Source organism: Pristiophorus japonicus, chromosome 11 (genome assembly GCF_044704955.1).
Source record: "Pristiophorus japonicus isolate sPriJap1 chromosome 11, sPriJap1.hap1, whole genome shotgun sequence".
NCBI lineage: Eukaryota > Metazoa > Chordata > Chondrichthyes > Pristiophoridae > Pristiophorus > Pristiophorus japonicus.
In genome coordinates, this window is record NC_091987.1 from 102025549 (window position 1) to 102045048 (window position 19500).

Consider the following 19500-nt stretch of genomic DNA (forward strand, 5'->3'; position numbering starts at 1 on the left):
TCTAGCAGATTGGAAAACTGCAAAATGTAATGCCCCTATTTAAAAAAGGAGGCAGACAAAAAGCAGGAAACTATAGACTAGTTAGCCTAACATCTGTGGTTGGGAAAATGTTGAAGTCCATTATTAAAGAAGCAGTAGCAGGACATTTAGAAAAGCAAAATTTGGTCAGGCAGAGTCAGCATGGATTTATGAAGGGGAAGCATGTTTGACAAATTTGCTGGAGTTCTTTGAAGCTGTAACGAACAGGGTGGATAAAGGGGAACCAGTGGATGTGGTGTATTTGGTCTTCCAGAAGGCATCTGACAAGGTGCCACATAAAAGGTTACTGCACAAGATAAAAGTTCATGGGGTTGGGGGTAATATATTAGAATGGATAGAGGATTGGCTAACTAACAGAGAACAGAGAGTCAGGATAAATGGTTCATTCTCTCGTTGGCAACCAGTAACTAATGGGGTGCCGCAGATTTCAGTGCTGGGGCCCCAACTATTCACAATCTATATTAACGACTTGGAAGAAGGGACTGAGTGTAACGTAGCCAAGTTTGCTGACGATACAAAGATGAGAGGAAAAGCAACGTGTGAGGAGGACACAATCTGCAAAAAAACAGACAGACTAAGTGAGTGGGCAAAAAATTTGGCAGATGGAGAATAATGTCGGAAAGTGTAAGGTCATGCACTTTGGCAGAAAAAAAATGAAAGAGCGAGTTATTATTTAAATGGAGAAAGATTGCAAAGTGCTGCAGTGCAGCGCGACCTGGGGGTACTTGTGCATGAAACACAAAAGGATAGTACAGGGTATGCAGGTACAGCAAGTGATCAGGAAGGCCAATGGTATCTTGGTCTTTATTGCAAAGGGGATGGAGTATAAAAGCAAGGAAGTCTTACTACAGCTATATAAGGTATTGGTGAGGCCACACCTGGAATACTGCATGCAGTTTTGGTTTCCATATTTATGAAAGGATATACTTGCTTTGGAGACAGTTCAGAGGTTCACTAGATTGATTCTGGGGATGAGAGGGTTGACTTATGAGGAAAGGTTGAGTAAGTTGGGCCTGTATTCATTGGAATTCAGAAGAATGAGAGGTGATCTTATCGAAACGTTTAAGATTATGAGGGGGCTTGACAAGGTGGATGCAGAGAGGATGTTTCCGCTGATGGGGGATACTAGAACTAGAGAGCATGATCTTGGAATAAGTGGCCGCCCATTTAAAACAGAGATAAGGAGAAATTTCTTCTCTCAGAGGGTTATAAATCTGTGGAATTTGCTGCCTGAGAGAGCTGTTGAATAAATTTAAGACAGAAATAGACAGTTTCTTAAACGATAAGGAGATAAGGGATTATGAGGAGCAGGCGGGGAAGTGGAGCTGAGTCCATGATCAGATCAGCCATGATCTTGTTGAATGACAGAGCAGGCTCAAGGGGCCTTATGGCCTACTCCTGTTCCTATTTCTTATGTTCTTATAACTAATACCGCCTATTTCCACTTCCAGAACATCGCCCGTCTCTGCCCTTGCCTCAGCTCATCCGCTGCTGAAGCCCTCATCCATGCTTTTGTTACCTCTAGACTTGACTATTCCAACGCACTCCTGGCTTCCCACATTCTACCCTACGTAAACTAGAGGTGATCAAAAACCCGGCTGTCCGTGTCCTAACTCGCACCAAATCCCGCTCACCCATCATCCCTGTGCTCGCTGACCTACATCGGCTTCCGGTTAAGCAACCTTATTTTCAAATCCCTCCGTTTCCTCGCCCCTCCCTATCTCTGTAATCTCCTCCAGTCCCACAACCCCCTGAGATTTCTGCGCTCCTCTAATTCTGCCCTCTTGAGCATCTCTGATTATAATCGCTCAACCATTGGTGGCCGTGCCTTCTGTTGCCTCAGCCCCAAATTCTCGAGCACCCTGTCTAACCCTCTCCACCTCTCTTTCCTCCTTCAAGGCGCTCCTTAAAACCTACTTCTTTGACCAAGCTTTTGGCCATCTGCGCTAATTTCTACTTATGCGGCTTGGTGTCTAATTTTTCAATCTCATAATACATTTGGTTTGTCCTAAGGTTGAGTAGAATGTGGATGGTTTCAGAATGTGTTGATTATGTTGTTATGTCCTGTCCGGCTTCCATTGAGATGTCCTGTGTAACCCTTTTTGCCTGTGACACCTGTAGATGACAGTGCAGTAGGATCAATGTGACATTTTGCTCGCTGTCTGTGGTGGCAGGCTCTGGCCGCCAGAGGCGCTGCGGAGCACTTTGCGACTCCTGAAGGTGAACCGCCGGCCATCTTGATGTCTCTTTCCCCAGATTAGAAATGAAGAATTTGTTATCTATCGCTTTAAAAAAAGGAAGTAAAGCAATGACAACCTTCTGGCACTTAAAAAAATACCAGTTACATAAATAAAGCTGACTTCAGCAGCAGGATCATTTTTCAAAAGCCTCACAGACACACACTCATCCTTTCATCCGTGACTGAGTAGTTGCATCAACCGAACCGTGCCAAGGAATAAATCAAAAATTGGTAAACAACCCCGCGCAGGATGATTAAAGCGACTCCCAACAAAATCTCCAAAGCCGGAGTTTCATCCTGCTGCAGACGGCGCCCTTTGCCTACCCTGCTGCTTCTCCTCCTCCTGCTGCCAGGTGGCGCTGTCGGTGCTATCTCCGCGCGCCCGCTCTCAGGCAGCGGACCATCTTGGCGCGGGAGGCGGCTGCTGCTCGTTGGTTAGTGGTGCGCGAGAAGTGGGCGGGGAAGAGAAAGTTGCCCGGGAAGCGCGCGCGGGAAAGCGGCGTGTTGCAGAAGATTGCAACGTTGGCCCGGGACAAGGTATGGAGCTGAGAGGGACATCCCCGGGCTGCTGCACAGGCACATGCACCTTACTGCTTTATATATATATATATATATATATATATATATATATATAGTTATTGTTATTGTTATTGTATGGTATGGGGTGCAGATAATACCAAGCGGCAGGGCTTTTGGGAACCCCCTTGTCATTCATTGTACCCAGGCGCTGCTGCAATTTAGCGGGACTTGTTTTTTTTAAATGATCCATTATTAAATGCCATCCCTTTCCCCTCCATCTCCTCAATCATTTACTAACCGTTTGTATTATAGTCTGTCCTGACTTAAAAAAAATATATATAATGGTGCGATGACAACTTGTTCAGGAGTGAACCCTTTTTGTTAAAATAAAACTGCATCACAGTTTTGTTTTGCGAGTGAGCTTTATATGATTTTTTGAAAGTTTTGTTTCTGTTCAACATTTTTTTCTGCAGTTTAGAATAATTGACGGGAAGCTCATTGTTGCTAACGGATGGTTAACGTCTGGCTTCCAAGAGCTGATGTTTGTCCCTTCTCAATCGGCCTTATCGTTTTTTGGAAATGTTAATTTGCGATTGAGAATTGTGGTCTGACACCTGGCTGACATGACAGATGCCGATTGAAGGCCTGTACACTGAATATTGACAGCCCTGGGTAGGTTGAACACAATGTAACTGGGAATCCGATATATTAGAAAATACACAGCAGGTCAGTCAGCATCTATAAAGATAAAATGCAGGTCACTGCTCTGGCTGTCGCACCCGTAATTGTATCTCTTGAGATAATGTTTAGAGAGCTGGACCTCAAATGATTAAAAGTGCTGCTAGAAGGAATGGGTTAAGAATGCACTGGACAATAGCAGCAGATTAGGTGTTGGGAATAGATGCACTGCTGAACTCTATAGTGCTGTAATAGATTTTAGAAATGTGCGTACCTGTCACGAGTGCATACACAGTAAATATTAGGCACAATGTCCCAATATGTCTCCTGACGGGTGGGACTTCATGCAGGGAGAGGAAGAGCATGTTTTCAGAGTTCTCAGGTTGGTTAAGAACTTCTTCCCACTCCCTATCCTTCCCTCTACCCCTGTCCTCCCATTTTGTCTTCCGCAGGTGATGAGACCTGCTGTTGTATATGGTTGCACCAACTTTGGCAACCGTCCAGTATCTAGTCCTGGTATATGTCCTTCATGTCTAGATCTAGATAGTGACTGGCGGTGGGCTATTTACTAGAAAGGATCACAACCGAGCTTGACATTCTCATCTAAAATCCCTTCTAACACATTTTCTAGCATAGTGTCACTATAAAATTATGAGGGGCCTAGATAGAGTGGATAGGAAGCGCCTATTTCCCTTAGCAGAGAGGTCAATAACCAGGGGCATAGATTTAAAGTAATTAGAAGAAATAGAGGGGAGTTGGGGAGAACTTTTCTGACCTAGAGGGTGGTGAGGGTCTGGAACTCACTGCCTGAAAGGGCGGGCGAGGCAGAAACCCGCATCACATTTAAAAAGTACTTGGATATGTACCTGAAGTGCCGTAACCTGCAAGGCTACGGACCAAGAGCTGGAAAGTGGGATTAGGCTGGATAGCTCTTTGTCAGCCGGTATAGACACGATGGGCCGAATGGCTGCCTTCTGTGCCGTAAATTGTTATGATTCTATGAATTGCATTCAGGAGCAGGAACCCTGGATGACTTCTCTCTCTTGCCCCCCTCGCCTTTTACCCTGGAGGTACTAAGGCCAATTGTACCCTGACTGTTGCTTTCGCTGGGGTGACTTAATTGCACAGACTGTGGATCAAGCCAGGGGCCTTGTGGTACTTGTGGCTCAGCACCACACTAGGTGGTACTTTTATCCACTGAGCTATTGAGCTGCCAGTATATTTAAAGAGGCTCAAGAAGTTTGATGTCTTGTTTTGAGAAAGAATTGAGCAATGTTTCAGTCTTGTGAAAACCACATAAAGATCCAGTGACCAGCTACATCCTCATGCTCATTGCACAATTGAAACATTCTGACCTGTAGACCAGTGAGGGGGTATCGTAAGAAATAATTCACTCGGGTTAAGCAAACTGTAAAAAGTCTGCTGTGGCAGCGTAAAGAAATTCACCTTCACATTTGGTGTTGGTGAGGGAGGTGACTGGAGGATGAAGTGAAGACTGCCAGATTCAGATGTTCTGAAAGTTAACATGCAGGTACAGGAAGCAATTAAGAAAGCAAATTGGCCTTTATTACAAGAGGGTTTGAGTATGAGTAAAGATGACTTACTGCAATTACATAAGGCCCCTGGTGAGATCGCACCAGGAGTATTGTATACAGCTTTGATCTCCAAGGCTATACTTACCACTGAGGGAGTGCAACGAAGGTTCACCAGACTGATTCTTGGGATGAGATTGTCCTACAAGGAGAGATTGACTATATTCTCTACCGTTAGAAGGTGCTCTGATTGCAACATACAAAATTTTTACAGGGCTTGACAGGGTAGATGCAGGGAGGATGTTTCCCCTGGCTGGGGAGTCTAGAACCAGGGGTCGGACATTTAGGACTGAGATGAGGACTAATTTCTTCACTCAGGGTGGTGAATCTTTGGAATTCTCTACCCCAGAGGGCTGTGGAGGCTCAGTCATTCTTTGAGTATATTCAAGAAGATTGATAGATGTTTGGATGTTAATGGAGTCCAGCGATAAGGGGATAAAGCAAGTGGAGTTGAGGTAGGAGATCAGCCATGATCTTATTGAATGGTGGAGCAGGCTCAAGGGGCTGAATGGCCTACTCCTGCTCCTATTTCTTATATTCTTAAATCGTGGTGCTAATTCCCTCGCCCCTCTCCTCACACTCTTTGAAAGTTTAGACAATACATAAATACAAAAATGATCAGTGAAACTGCTGTCAGCCCAGCAGTATAGCAAAAAGATAAACCCACAGTATAACTGTTGGAGTGTAAACACCAAAACACAAATGACTGCAGACGCTGCAAATCTGAAATAGAGCGAGGAAAATCGCTGGAAACACACAGCAGGTCGGGCAGCATTGTGCTGAGAGGAAGGTAGGGGTAACGTTTCAGGCCAATGGCCTTTGAGTGTTTCCAGCATTTTCTGTTGTTATTTCACAGTATAAACACCCTGCTGTCTACAAGGTTTGGTGCAATATTGAGACTCGGCACTCAAGACATCGCCAGAAATCCAAAACTTGTACAAAACTGTTGTTCAGTGTTTGCAAATACCTTGCTGATAACTTGAAGGTGGGGCTGAGTAGGGAGATCTTTACTGTGCAGTTAACCATGGGCTCGGGAGTATTAGATGCTGAGATTGGAAATGCTCGTCCTTTCCCAGTGCTGATGCCCCTCAATAGTGAGGACAAGACCATCTAACTGCTGGCTTTGGCACTTCTGACATCTCTCTGCAGGAATCCGAGGAACTGATTTGGTGTCCAAAGGAAGCTTGTCTTTTTTTGTCTGTTAAAATGGTCACTGAATTGTAACTTTTTTCTCCCCCCTCTTTCCTCCCCACTCCCTCAGCTTGAGCAGCATGAAGTTCGTCACCTGTGAAATAGCATGGCATAACAAAGAACCTGTGTACAGTGTCGACTTTCAGCATGGACCAGATGGAAGGATAGATCGACTGGCCTCCGCAGGAGTAGACACCGCAGTTCGGGTAAGCACCTTCAGGGCTTGGATTTTGTGAAAGAAGGGGAAGCAACTCGGTCTTTAAAACTGTTTGTTTGTTTACAACAATAACAAGTTGGTAACGGCTGGATCCATTTGGGATGTTGGGCTGTTATTGGATGGGTTTTGGATGTTGGACAGTCAGCTTCCACCCCTTCAATAAAGACAAGATAAACACACTGAAAAATAATTACAAATTATCTTCTTTCGCTGTCTCCTTGCTTCGTAATGCAGCCTTTAATAAAAGTTCAATCTATAGCATCACAGTTGATTTTTCTTTTAATTGATTAAGGCACAGGATGTGGGCATCGCTGGTAAGGCCGGCATTTATTGCCCATCCCTAATTGCCCTTGAGAAGGTGGTGATGAGTCGCCGCCTTGAACCGCTGCAGTCAACAACAACAACAACTTGTATTTATATAGTGCCTTTAACGTAGTGAAACGTCCCAAGGAGTATTCTGAGATTGAAAAATTTGACACCGAGCCGCATAAGTAAAAATTAGCGCAGGTGACCAAAAGCTTGGTCGAAGAGGTATGTTTTAAGGAACGTCTTGAAGGAGGAAAGAGGTGTAGGTAGGGAGTTCCAGAGCTTGGGACCTAGGCAACAGAAGGCACGGCCACCAATGGTTGAACAATTACAATCAGGGATGCTCAAGAGGGCAGAATAGAGGAGCGCAGGCACCTCGGAGGGCTGTGGGGCTGGAGGAGATTACAGAGATAGGGTGGGGCGAGGCCATGGAGGGATTTGAAAATAAGGATGAGAAATTTGAAATCGCAGCATTGCTTAACTGGAAGCAATGTAGGTCAGCGAGCACAGGCGATGGGTGAGCGGGACGGTGCGAGCTAGAACATGGGCAGCCCAGTTTTGGATCACCTCGAGTTTATGTAGGGTAAAATGTGGGAGGCTAGATAGGTGTGCGTTGGAATAGTCAAGTCTAGAGGTAACACAGGCATGGATGAGGGCTTCAGCAACGGATGAGCTGAGGCAAGGGCAGAGATGGACGATGTTACGGAGGTGGAAATAGGCGGTCATAGATATGCTGTGGATATGTGGTCGAAAGCTCATTTCAGGGTCAAATATGGCACCAAGGTTGCGAACAGTCTGGTTCAGCCTCAGACAGATGTTGGGGAGAGGGATGGAGTCAGTGGCTAGGGAACGGAGTTTGTGGCGGGGACTGAAAACAATGGCTTCGGTCTTCCCAGTATTCAATTGGAGAACATTTCTGCTCATCTAGAACTGGATGTCAGACAAGCAGTCTGACAATTTAAAGACCGTTGAGGGGTTGAGAGAAGTGGTATTGAGGTAGAGCTCGGTGTCATCCGCGTACATGTTGATCTGGGGCTGTGTTTTCGGATGAAAACAGTCCTTGTGTTGATGTTACTCCCACAGTGTTGTTAGCGAGCTCCAGGATTTTGACCCACAATGATGAAGAAACGGCAATATATTTCCAAGTCAGGTTGGTGTTTGACTTGGACCAGAACTTGGAGGTGATGGAGGGAGCTGCCCATGTCCTTCTAGGTGGTAGAGGTCGCGGGTTTGGGAGGTGCTCTCTCATGAGCCTTAGTGAGTTGCTGCAGTACGTCTTGCAGATGGAACACACTGCAGCTATGGTGTGCTGGTGGTGGAGGAAGTGAATGATGAAGTGGGCTGCTTTATCCTGGATGGTGTTGAGCTTCTTGAATGTTGTTGGAGCTGCACTAATCCAGGCAAGTGGAGAGTATTCCATCACATTCCTGACTTGTGCCTTGTAGGTGGTGGAAAGGTTTTGGGGGAGTCGGGAGGTGAGACACTTGCCGCAGAATACCCAGCCTCTGACCTGTTCTTGTAGCCACAGTATTTGTGTGTCTGGTCCAGTTAAGTTTCTGGCCAATACTAACCGCAGGATGTTCATGGGGAATTTGACGATGGTAATGCCATTGAATGTCAAGGGTAGGAGGTTAGACTCTTGTTGGAGATGGTCATTGCCTGGTGAATGTTATTTGCCACTTATCAGCCCAAACCTGGATGTTGTCCAAATCTTGCTGCATGTAAGCACTGCTTCATTATCTGAGGAGCTGTAAATAGAACTGAACCCTGTGCAATCATCAGTGAACATCCCCACTTCTGACTTTATGATGGAGGGAAGGTCATTGATGAAGCAGTTGAAAATGGTTGGACCGAGGGTGTTGAACTGAGGAACTCCTGCAGCGATGTCGTGGGGCTGAGATGATTGACCTCCAACATCTTCCTTTGTGTCTGGTATGATTCCAGCCGGTGGAGCGTTTTCTCCCTGATCCCCATTGACTTCAATTTTACCAGGGCTCCTTGATGCCACACTCGGTCAAATGCTGCCTTGATGTCAAGGGCAGTCAGTCTCACCTCACCTGGAATTCAGCTCTTTTGTCCATGCTTGGACCAAGGCGGTAATGAGGTCTGGGGCCGAGTGGTCCTGGCAGAACCCAAACTGAGCATCGGTTAGCTGGTTATTGGTGAGTCAGTGCCGCTTGAAAACACTGTCGACGTCCCCTTCCATCACTTTGCTGATGTTTGATAGTAGGCTGATGGGGCGGTAATTGGCCGGATTGGATTTGTTTTGCTTTTGTTGACATGGCATATCAGGGCAATTTTCCATATTATCTGGTAGATGCCAGTGTTGTAGCTGTACTGGCCCAGTCGTGAATGATGATGGACAAGAACATCCCCATGCTCAATGATGGCGGAGCCCAGCACGTGACACTCAAAAGCAAACTAAAGTGTTCGCAATCATCTTCAGCCAGTGTTGTAAGCTGCACTGGAACAGCTTGGTGAGAGGCACGGCTAGTTCTGGAGCACAAGTCTTCAGCACGACAGCCGGGATGTTGTCAGGGTCCATAGCCTTTGCTGTATCCAGTGCGCTCAGCTGCTTCTTGATATCACGTGGAGTGAATCGAATTGGCTGAAGACTGTCTTCTGCGATGGGACCACAGGAGGAGGACAAAATGGATCATCCACTCGGCACTTCTGGCTGAAGATGGTTGCAGACACTTCAGACTTGCCTTTTGCACTCGTGTGCTGGGCTCTGCCATCATTGAGGATGGGATGTCATGGAGCCGCCTCCTCCCGTTGTTTAATTGTCCACCACAATTCACGACTGGATGTGGCAGGACTGCAGAGCTTTATTCTGATCCATTGTGTGTGGGATTTCTTAGTTCTGTCTATAGCATGTTGCTTCCGCTGTTCAGCATGCATGTAGTCCTGTATTTTAGCTTCACCAGGTTGGCACCTCATTTTTAGGTACGCCTGGTGCTGCTCCTGGCATGCTCTTCTACACGCCTCATTGAACCAGTTTTGGTCGCCTGACTTGATGGTAATGGTAGAGTGAAGGATATGCCGGGCCATGAGGTTACAGATTGTGGTGGAATACAATTCTGCTGCTGATGGCCCACAGTGCCTCATGGATGCCCAGTTTTGAGCTGTTAGATCTGTTAACATAGACACACAAATCTGTTCTAAATCTATCCCATTTAGCACGGTGGTAGTGCCACACAACACGATGGAAGGTATCGTCAGTGTGAAGATGGGATGTTGTCTCCACAATGACTGTGCGATGCTCACTCTTACCAATGCTGTCATGGACAGCTGCATCAGCGACAGGTAGATTGGCGAGGCCGAGGTCAAGTAAATTTTTCCCCTCTTGCTTTTCTCACCACCTGCCACAAACCCAGTCTTGCAGCTATGTCTTTAAGGAATCGATCAGCTCGGCCAGTAGTGATGTGACCGAGCCACTCTTGGTGATGGACATTGAAGTCCCTCAGCCAGAGTACATTCTGTGCCCTTGATACACTCAGTGCTTCTTCCAAGTGGTGTTTAACATGGTGGAGTACTGATTCATTAGTTGAGGGAGGGCGGTATGTGGTAATCAGCAGAAGGTTTTCTTGCCCATGCTTGACCTGAAGCCATGAGACTTCCTGGGGTCTGGCATCAATGTTGAGGACTCCCAGGGCCACTCCCTCCTGCGCTACTATCTTTGATGGGTCTGTCCTGCCGGTGTGAGTATGAGTATGACTATATCAGGCGATCGGTTGACTGGTCTCTGGAACAGCTCTCCCAATTTTGGGGCATAAGTCCCCAGATGTTAGTGAGGAGGACTTTTCAGGGCTGGGTTTCCGAACCTGGGTTGATGCCGGGTGGTCCGTCCGGTTTTATTCTTGCTGTATTTTATTGTAGTGGTTTAATACAATTGAGTGTCTTGCGTAGGCAATTTCAAGGGCAGTTAAGAGTCAACCACATTGCTGGGTTTGAAGTCACAAATAGGCCAGACTGGGTAAGGACGGCAGATTTCCTTCCCTAAAGGACATTAGTGAACCAGATGGGTTTTTATAACAATTGGATAGCTTCATGATCACCATTACTGAGACTGGATTTTAATTCCAGATTTATTTAATAAACTGAATTCAAAGTCACAAACTGTCGTTGAGGGATTTGAACTCGCATCTACGGATTATTAGTTCAGGCCTCTGGATTAGCAGTCCAGTAACATAGCCATTATGCTACCATACCCGGTATCTTGCCAACAATAACTATTTTACATTTTAATGATTTTAAAATGATGATGCAGCTTTATCTGAAACTGTTGGTGGGTCAGCCAGAGTGAGTTGAAGACCAATAAATCTACTGATCCAGCTTGCTTAGTGTTGAGGCTTCCCATTGGTACGTGCTTTTGGTTTTCCTGCTCTAAAGGTGCTGACTGATGGGCTAATGGCCCATGAACAGAAGCAGCTTCAGCAACCTTTGCTTGAGTTGCCATAGCCCATCCACAAGTATACACTGTAATAAATAATTAATTAATTCAAAAGAATTCTACCGATCTGTTTTCTCTCCTCTTGTCCGTGACTCCCAGCTTAAGGAATCTTGGCCGTTATTGCACAGGGGATGGAGTATAAAAGCAAGGAAGTCTAGCTACGGTTATACAGGGTATTGGTGAGGCCACACCTTGAGTACTGCGTACAGTTTTAGTTTCCATATTTTAAGAAAGGATATACTTGCTTTGGAGGCAGTTCAGAGACGGTTCACCAGGTTAATTCCGGAGATGAGGGGGTTGACTTATGAGGAAAGGTTGACTAGGTTGGGCCTCTACTCATTGGAATTCAGAAGAATGAGAGTTGATCTTGTCGAAACATGTAAGATTATGAGGGGGCTTGACAAGGTGGATGCAGAGAGGATGTTTCCACTGATGGGGGAGACTAGAACTAGAGGGCATGATCTTAGAATGAGGGGATGCGCATTTAAAACTGAGATGAGTAATTTCTTAGGGTTGTAAATCTGTGGAATTCACTGCCTCAGAGCTGTGAAAGTTGGGTCATTGAATAAACTTAAGACAGTGATAGACATTTTCTTAACTGATAAGGGGTTATGGGGAGCAGGCAGGGCAGTGGACCTGAGTCCATGATCGGATCAGCCATAATTGTATTAAATGGCAGAGCAGGCTCGAGGGGCGATATAGCCTACTCCTCCTATTTCTTATGTTCTAGGTATGATTCCTTGTTGCCGGGAACCCTCCAGTACCAAGCTCAAGGGGTCATTATTCATTTATGAGCCTTGACAGTTAGTGTTGGCAAGATAAAAACAGAAAATGCTGGCCATCTCAGTGGGTCAGGAAACATCTGTGGAGAGAAACAAGAGTAAACATTTCAGGTCTGTGACCCTTCATCAGAACTGGAAAAGTTCGAGATGTAAAAGATTCTTGAGGAAATGCAGGGGCAGTAAAAGGGGAAGGGGAGAGAAGGGCTGTGACTGATTGGAAGGCAAGAGACAAAAGAGGTGATGGGCAAAAATGAGATGCTAATGGTACAAGTTAAGAAACAAAAGATGAGTCCAGATGGGATGTGAATCGCGGAATGATCAGCAGTGGCCATGGGAAAGAGAAACAAAAGGGAGGGGAGGGAAGGGGTGTTTGTAAAAAAAAAAAGGAAAGGGGGGAAAAAAATGAGGGCAGAGGTTATGGTCTGAAATTGTTGAACTCGACATTGAGTCTAGAAGGCTATGAGGTGCTGTTCCTCGAGCTTGCGTTGAGCTTCATTGGAACAGTGCAGGAGGCCGAGGACGGGGAGAGATCAGAGTGGGAGTGGGGTGGAAAATTGAAGTGAATTCGAGTGTTGTCAAGATATTTGACTTTGGGATGTCACAGTCTGAGTCTAGTTTTCTCCTCACTCAATGTCTGCGTGCATGCAGGTTATAGCAAGATGACTAGTTAGCAATGGAAGCCTCGGCTCACCTTCGCCCCCACTCTGACCCAGGAATGCTGCATCCCCTTGTAACGCCCTGACTGGTGACCTGGTTGAGAGCAGCCAATTTAACCCAGTTTGGGGATTGACCCCAAGACCCTCCTGGTCCGGGTGGCCCTGGTACTCACTGAATCAACCTGCAGGGTAATCGTGGAGCTCAGTTGTTTCTCACCCCCCATCATTTTCTTGCAGATATGGAAGGCCGACAAAGGCAGTGATGGGAAAGCAGTCGTGGAGATTTTATCCAGCCTAATACGTCACACCAAGGCGGTGAACGTTGTACGTTTCTCCCCCAACGGCGAGATTCTTGCGTCAGGAGGAGATGGTAAGTGTAACTTATGGATCAAGTGAGTATTAAAAATGTGTATCTGAAACTGGTCCAATTTGCAAGTCTGACGAAACCAATAATGCCAAGCAAGCCATTTACTGTGTCTGTTGGGCCATTAAAGATGTAGTGGACATGTGTGGAGGGAGTCTTGGTTATTAAGCAACGTTTTGATGGTTGCTGATTGCGATGGGACTGGGCTATATGGTTCCAATATCTGTGTGCAGCCAGAGTGCCTTCAAGTTGCTTGAGTGGGTCGCAGTAGGGCCGACACCTGCAGGAATTTTCAGCCTCGGCTATGGATTAGCCAAGAGGAACATTTACTTGGAGAACCTTGCAAGAGGTCAGGATCCAAACAGTCTATTTTGTGAAGGAACTCTGGGCATTGTTCCTCGCCCCCAAGGACTCTGGAATGCTGAATCCAAATGTAAGCACACTCCCACTGTCACCCTGAGTGAGTACTGGCGACCTCCGTGCAGGTCAAGGGTTGAAGCAGGGAGACTCCTGATTTGTGTTGCTCAGTGCGGTGCCACATGGTGCATTTAGAAACATAGAAAATAGGTGCAGGAGCAGGCCATTCGAGCCTGCACCACCATTCAATATGATCATGGCTGATCATGCAATTTCAGTACCCCACTCCTGCTTTCTCTCCATACCCCTTGATACCTTTAGCCGTAGGGGCCACATCTAACTCCCTTTTGAATATATCTAACAAACTGGCCTCAATAACTTTCTGTGGAAGAGAATCCCACAGGTTCACAATTATCTGAGTGAAGAAGTTTCTCCTCATCTCGGTCCTAAATGGTCCTTAGACTGTGACTCCTACTTCTGGACTTCCCCAACATTAGGAACATTCTTCCTGCATCTAACCTATCCAATCCCGTCAGAATTTTATGTTTTCTATGAGATCCCCTCCCATTCTTCTAAATTCCAGTGAATATAAACCTAGTCAATCCAGTCTTTCTTCATATGTCAGTCCTGCCATTCAGAGAATCAGTCTGGTGAACCTTCGCTGCACTCCCTCAATAGCAAGAATGTCCTTCCTCAGTTTAGGAGACCAAAACTGTACACAGTATTCAAGGTGTGGCCTCGCCAAGACCCTGTACAACTGCAGTAAGACCCCTCTGCTCCTATACTCAAATCCTCTCGCTATGAAGGCCAACATACCATTTGCCGCCTTCACCGCCTGCTGTACCTGCATGCCAACTTTCAATGACTGATGTACCATGACACCCAGGTCTCGTCGCACCTCCCCTTTTCCTAATTTGTCACCATTCAGATAATATTCCGCCTTCCTGTTTTTGCCACCAAAGTGGATAACCTCACATTTATCCACATTATACTGCATCTGCCATGCATTTGCCCACTCACCTAACCTGTCCAAGTCACTCTGCAGCCTCTTAGCATCCTCCTCACAGCTCACACCACCACCCAGCTTAGTGTCATTTGCAAACTTGGAGATATTACATTCAATTCCTTCATCTAAATCATGAATGTATATTGTAAATAGCTGGGGTTCCAGCTATTTACCCACAGACTCTCGGGAGGAGGGGGGCGGTGGGTGTACGGGAAATGATTTCTAATCCTTTTAAGTAGACTGGTTATGCATTAGTTCTGTAACTTTGTACTCTCACTGAGGTGATTGAAATGACCAAAATACTTTTTCAGTGTGTTTATATTAACTCGAGTTTCCATCCTTGTGCCACAGATGCTCTAATATTGTTATGGAAACTGAACGACAACAAAGATATCAAAGAATCGGAACAAAACCTGTTTGAAGAGGATACTCAGTTAAATAAGGAGAATTGGACAGTGCTCAAAACATTGCGGTAGGGAGAGCTCTCTTCTACACTCTCGGCCTTCGCACTTCACTCGGTTCATAATTAAAGGAAAGGCCATGTATTGGAGCATTATATCGGTGTAAACAAAGGATGGGATTATGGGCCGCGGTTCTGTCCGTTTACAATAGAATTTTGTTTTAAACTGTCATCCTAAAACTAAGAATTACTTCCTGGGCATGTCTTTGAGAAATGGAATAATGTGAGTTAAACACAAGTGCTTTCTCAACTTGTGACGTGATGTATATCACTGTTCCTCACTGTTAGAACCCCTTCCTATTTGAAAATCGGGTCATGCTCACTTATATTGTGGGCCGCCCTGACCTGTGTGAGAACACCACCACAGGTCGGGGCTATAAATTGAGCTGGAGCGCCGGGCCCTGGAACATCATGGGCGGAGGTGCGGTAAATGAGGGTACGGGGCCCAGAAGAGCCGAGAGCCCAGGGCAGCACGGGCTAGCCCACACTGTGATATGTGCGCACCAGGTCCGTGCAGCAGAGCAGGTCTCCAGTCGTCCTGGTTAATCCTTGCCACTGGATAAAGGCCTAGCTCTGTCAAGCCCGTGTGGTGGCTGATGTACAACGGTCATCACACGTTAAAAAAATCCACGCACAGGCATCTTCCACCCCCTCAATTGGAGTTCAGGACTGGAACATCGAGTCCTTCATTAAAACATCTGTGAACTCATGTGGAAGCAAGTCATCCTCGCTCGAGGGTCGCCTATGATGATGATATTGTTTAGAACATTTAGTAGTGTATCTCCTACATTTGTAACCCCATCTTCCTGCTTTTCCTTCCCTACCCTCCTATCAGTTTTTCTTTCCCCCTACATTTCCCCCACTCAAAAAAAGTGCTAACTGATGGATTATGGTTCCACAATTGGCAACAGCCTTCTGTGGCACTGTCTACTCTCTCGGGTCGACCTAAAATATCCCATGTCACTATTTCGAAGAAGAGCATGAGAGTTATCCCGAGTGTCCTGGCCAATATTTATCCCTCAACCAACATCATCAAAACAGATCTAGCCACTATCACATTGCTGTTTGTGGGAGCTTGCTGTGCGCAAATTGGCTCCATGTTTCCTTCATTACAACAGTGACTACACTTCTAAAGTACTTCATTGGCTTTAAAGCGCTTTAGGCGCATGAGGTCGTGAAAGGCATTATATAAAATGAAGTATTTTCTTTTCTTTTTCCAGCACCTTGCCCAAATAGCCATTCTTCTTGCACGAGCTTCAGCAATCAGTGTCGGCCATTTGACCAGGGAAGGCATCATAGCTGAATCTGATCCTGTCGTTACTTGACAGCCACACTTGCACTTCACAGTGAATCGATGCCATTTAATATTTTATATGCTTCAGTGAGGTTCTTGACCATCCTCCACCCATTTTATTTCGGAACTGCTTCTTCTCCAAGCTTTTTCGGACCTCGGTCTCTTTGTACTTGGGATCAGTCTTGTTTCTGCTTTCGTTATCCCTTTTGATGGAAGTGTATCTTTCTAATGGCATGAGGAATAAAACTGAACACGATATTCTAAGTGTGGTGCAGTGGTGCATTGTAAAGCCTTGGCATAACCTCTAGTATCTCCTGATAGTATTTCTCAAACGGGGGTCTGCAGACCCCCAGGGGCCTATAGGGACTTTGCAGGGGTCCGCGTCTGGAGGAAATTTTAAGCCTACTCCTCTTTATAAAACAGACACTGATTCTTTTGGTGCGAGTTACTCTCAAAGGTTGGGCCCGCCTCCTCAGAGGCCCACAGCTCGCTCTCTCTCTTTGCAACAAGCGCTCCCCGCCGGTCGAGCCAATTCCTCTCCCTGGCGTTGCGGCCCTGCGCCATCCTCCTGACACGTGATCAGAGTGCCTGCGGGGCTCTTCAAACACGTGCAGCTGTTACAGAACATACCAGTGGGACAGTGGTGGTGAGTCACGCTTCCAGCAGCAGTCCCAGCCTGTGCTTGGATGCTCGTGCCCTCACTCACCTTGACCAGCCTACTGACGGCTTTAAAGATTGTCCTCCGCTAAGGGGCTAATAGTGGCCATCTGTTGCTGCAAAGTCCCCAGAATTGGTGCGAGAAGCAGCAACACCTATCTCGCTGGTATCTGTCAGTAAATAACTGTTTTCTTAATAGAATTATTAAAACACTCTTTATGCGCAGCACTTTCACATTAAGAGTATTATATAGTTTTACTCTACTCAGAGCTCCGACTCGGCAAGGACGCCCTCAAAGCTCCTGAGGAAAAAGTGCAACATCCTCACCAACACTTGGGAATCCCTGGCCCAAGACTGCTCAAAATGGAGGAGAAGCATCCGGGATGGTGCCGAACACTTCGAGTCTCTTCCCCGGAGCAAGTGGAAGGAGTGCACGACAACCCAAGCACCCCATCCAGCTGTCCCTCAAACCACCGTCTGCCCCACCTGTGACAGAGACAGTAGGTCCTGCATTGGACTCTCAGAACTCTCTTTTAGAGTGGAAGCAAGTCATTCTCGACTCTGAGGGGCTGCCCAAGATTATATAGTTTAATTTAGATAGGGCGTCCGTGATTACTAATCCATTTGAAAGGGGTCCTTCAACCAAAAAAGTTTGAGAACTACTGCTCTAATGTTCCAACATTCAAAAAAAATTGCTTTGTCATATTGTCTGGGCATTGAAAGTGACAATTTATTACTTCCCTTTAAGCCTCCCTGTGCTAATTCAGTTCTACTCGTTTATATTGCCATGATTTTTGACATGTGTAATACCTTATAACTAGGCCATTTATGTCAGTTAGAATCAAGTGTTCAGGCAATGACCTTTTGGCACACCACCCAAATCTTCCCTACCCCCTCTTTGGAAGCGCTGTGTTTTCTATCTTAAATGTTCTTAACTAGTCTCATTATTTTAGATTCCTGTGCTTTTAGTTTAATTAGAAGTCTTTCATGTGGAATATTGTGAAAAGTTTTCTGAAAGCCTAAATAAACTAGGAACTGCCACCACTTCTTGACCATAAGCATGTTCTAAGCCTACGTTCAGGTATGAAATGGCGGTAAAGGCAGAAACCCGCATCGTATTTAAAAAGTACTTGGATACGCACTAGAGTACCGTAACCTACAGGGCTATGGAGCAGGAGCTGAAGAGTGGGATTGGGCAGGATAGCGCATTGTTGGCCGGAGCAGACACGATGGGCTGAATGGCCTCCTTCTGTGCCGTAAATCTCTATGAAGAGCCTTTTAGTTTATGGGTTTTGTTTACATTTATGCTGTTTACCTAAATATGCTTTGTGTGCTTTTCTTGTAGAGGGCACATAGAGGACGTGTATGATATCTGCTGGACAACGGATGGGAACCACCTGGTGTCTGGCTCAGTTGATAACACCGCCATTATGTGGGATGTTAATAAAGGTAGGAATGTAGTCATGACATTTGTTCAACTGTAAATGTTCTTTTTTATTAAAAAAAAAAGCAATTTGAGTTTTTTTCACCTCCCACTTACCTCCCTGTCATGCACCAACTCCCCTGTCTGGGAGTTTAGGGAGTCTATCTGATGACATGCTTAGGCTTCTGTTGATTCAGCTACTAAGATATATATGAACATCGTCACTTTTCTCTAAGAAGTGATGACTTGCAGTTTGTTGCTCCCTCTGCATATTATTCCCATCCCCTCCTTCCACAAGTGAGACATTTCCAGCACCTGTCCACCTCTGGTTGAGACAGCCATTTTAATGCCAACTTGTGGACAGTTTTGTCTTGTGACTTCACCCAACACAGCTATTAGAAACTACATTGAGGTGACTGCTACCTTATTTCTTGTAGGACCTTTATAGTTTTGCTGGATTTACCTGGATAGACTGGAGGAGCTAGGGTCGTTCTCCTTGGAGCAGAGAAGACTAAGAGGAGGTTTGATCATGAAGGGTTTAGAGAGAGTAAATAAAGAGAAGCCGTTTCCAATGGCGGAAGGGTCGATAACCAGAGGAAACAGATTTAAGGTGATTAGCGAGAGAACCAGAGACGACACAAGGAAAAACTTTTTTAAAGCAATGAGTGGTTAGGATTTGGAATGTACTGCCTGATAGGGCGGTGGATACAGATTCAATAGTAGCCTTCAAAGGGGAATTGGATAGATACGTGAAGGAGAAAAAATTGCAAGGCAATGTGGAAAGAGCGGGGGGGGGTGGGACTAACTGGATTGCTTTTCCAAAGAGCCGGTGCAGAGTCGATGGGCCGAATGGCCTCCTTCTGTGCTGTACTATTCTATGGTTCAAAGCCCAAGGGGTGACAAGGCGATGGTGTAATTTTCTGTGCCTGCCATCCATCAATCCATTTCTTTGTATTTACTTCCCACTGGACATTTTTCCTTCTCCCTCCCTGAGGCAGGGATGCATTCTGACAACATGGCTCTGATCACAGGCTGGCTGTGTGGAGAATTGTATATGGTATCTTGGGTATAGTGTGCTGCAGTCCTGACAGATAATGTTCCCAATTTCCCTAACATATGTGCACAAAAATGCATCTCTGGTTTGAAAACGCATGAGAAGTTAGCATAGTCTGATCGATAATCAATGCATAAGTACTGCTGTATTAATTCTAAAATGCTACTTGAAATGCTTAGTGTTTGAGATTAGTAGACAATATGTTACACTTGC

General features: G+C 45.8%; 1 protein-coding gene across 1 annotated transcript in view; it reads left to right on the plus strand.

Annotated features, from left to right (window-relative positions):
- The first annotated feature begins 2739 nt into the window (after positions 1-2739).
- The window catches only part of chaf1b (chromatin assembly factor 1, subunit B), a 44459-nt gene continuing 27698 nt past the window's right edge, over positions 2740-19500 (plus strand). The window contains exons 1-5 of the mRNA XM_070893829.1: positions 2740-2815; positions 6329-6464; positions 12910-13042; positions 14751-14871; positions 18156-18259. Coding sequence (XP_070749930.1) covers positions 6339-6464; positions 12910-13042; positions 14751-14871; positions 18156-18259 — 484 coding nt within the window. The 5' untranslated portion in view covers positions 2740-2815; positions 6329-6338. The remainder of the gene's footprint in view (positions 2816-6328; positions 6465-12909; positions 13043-14750; positions 14872-18155; positions 18260-19500) is intronic.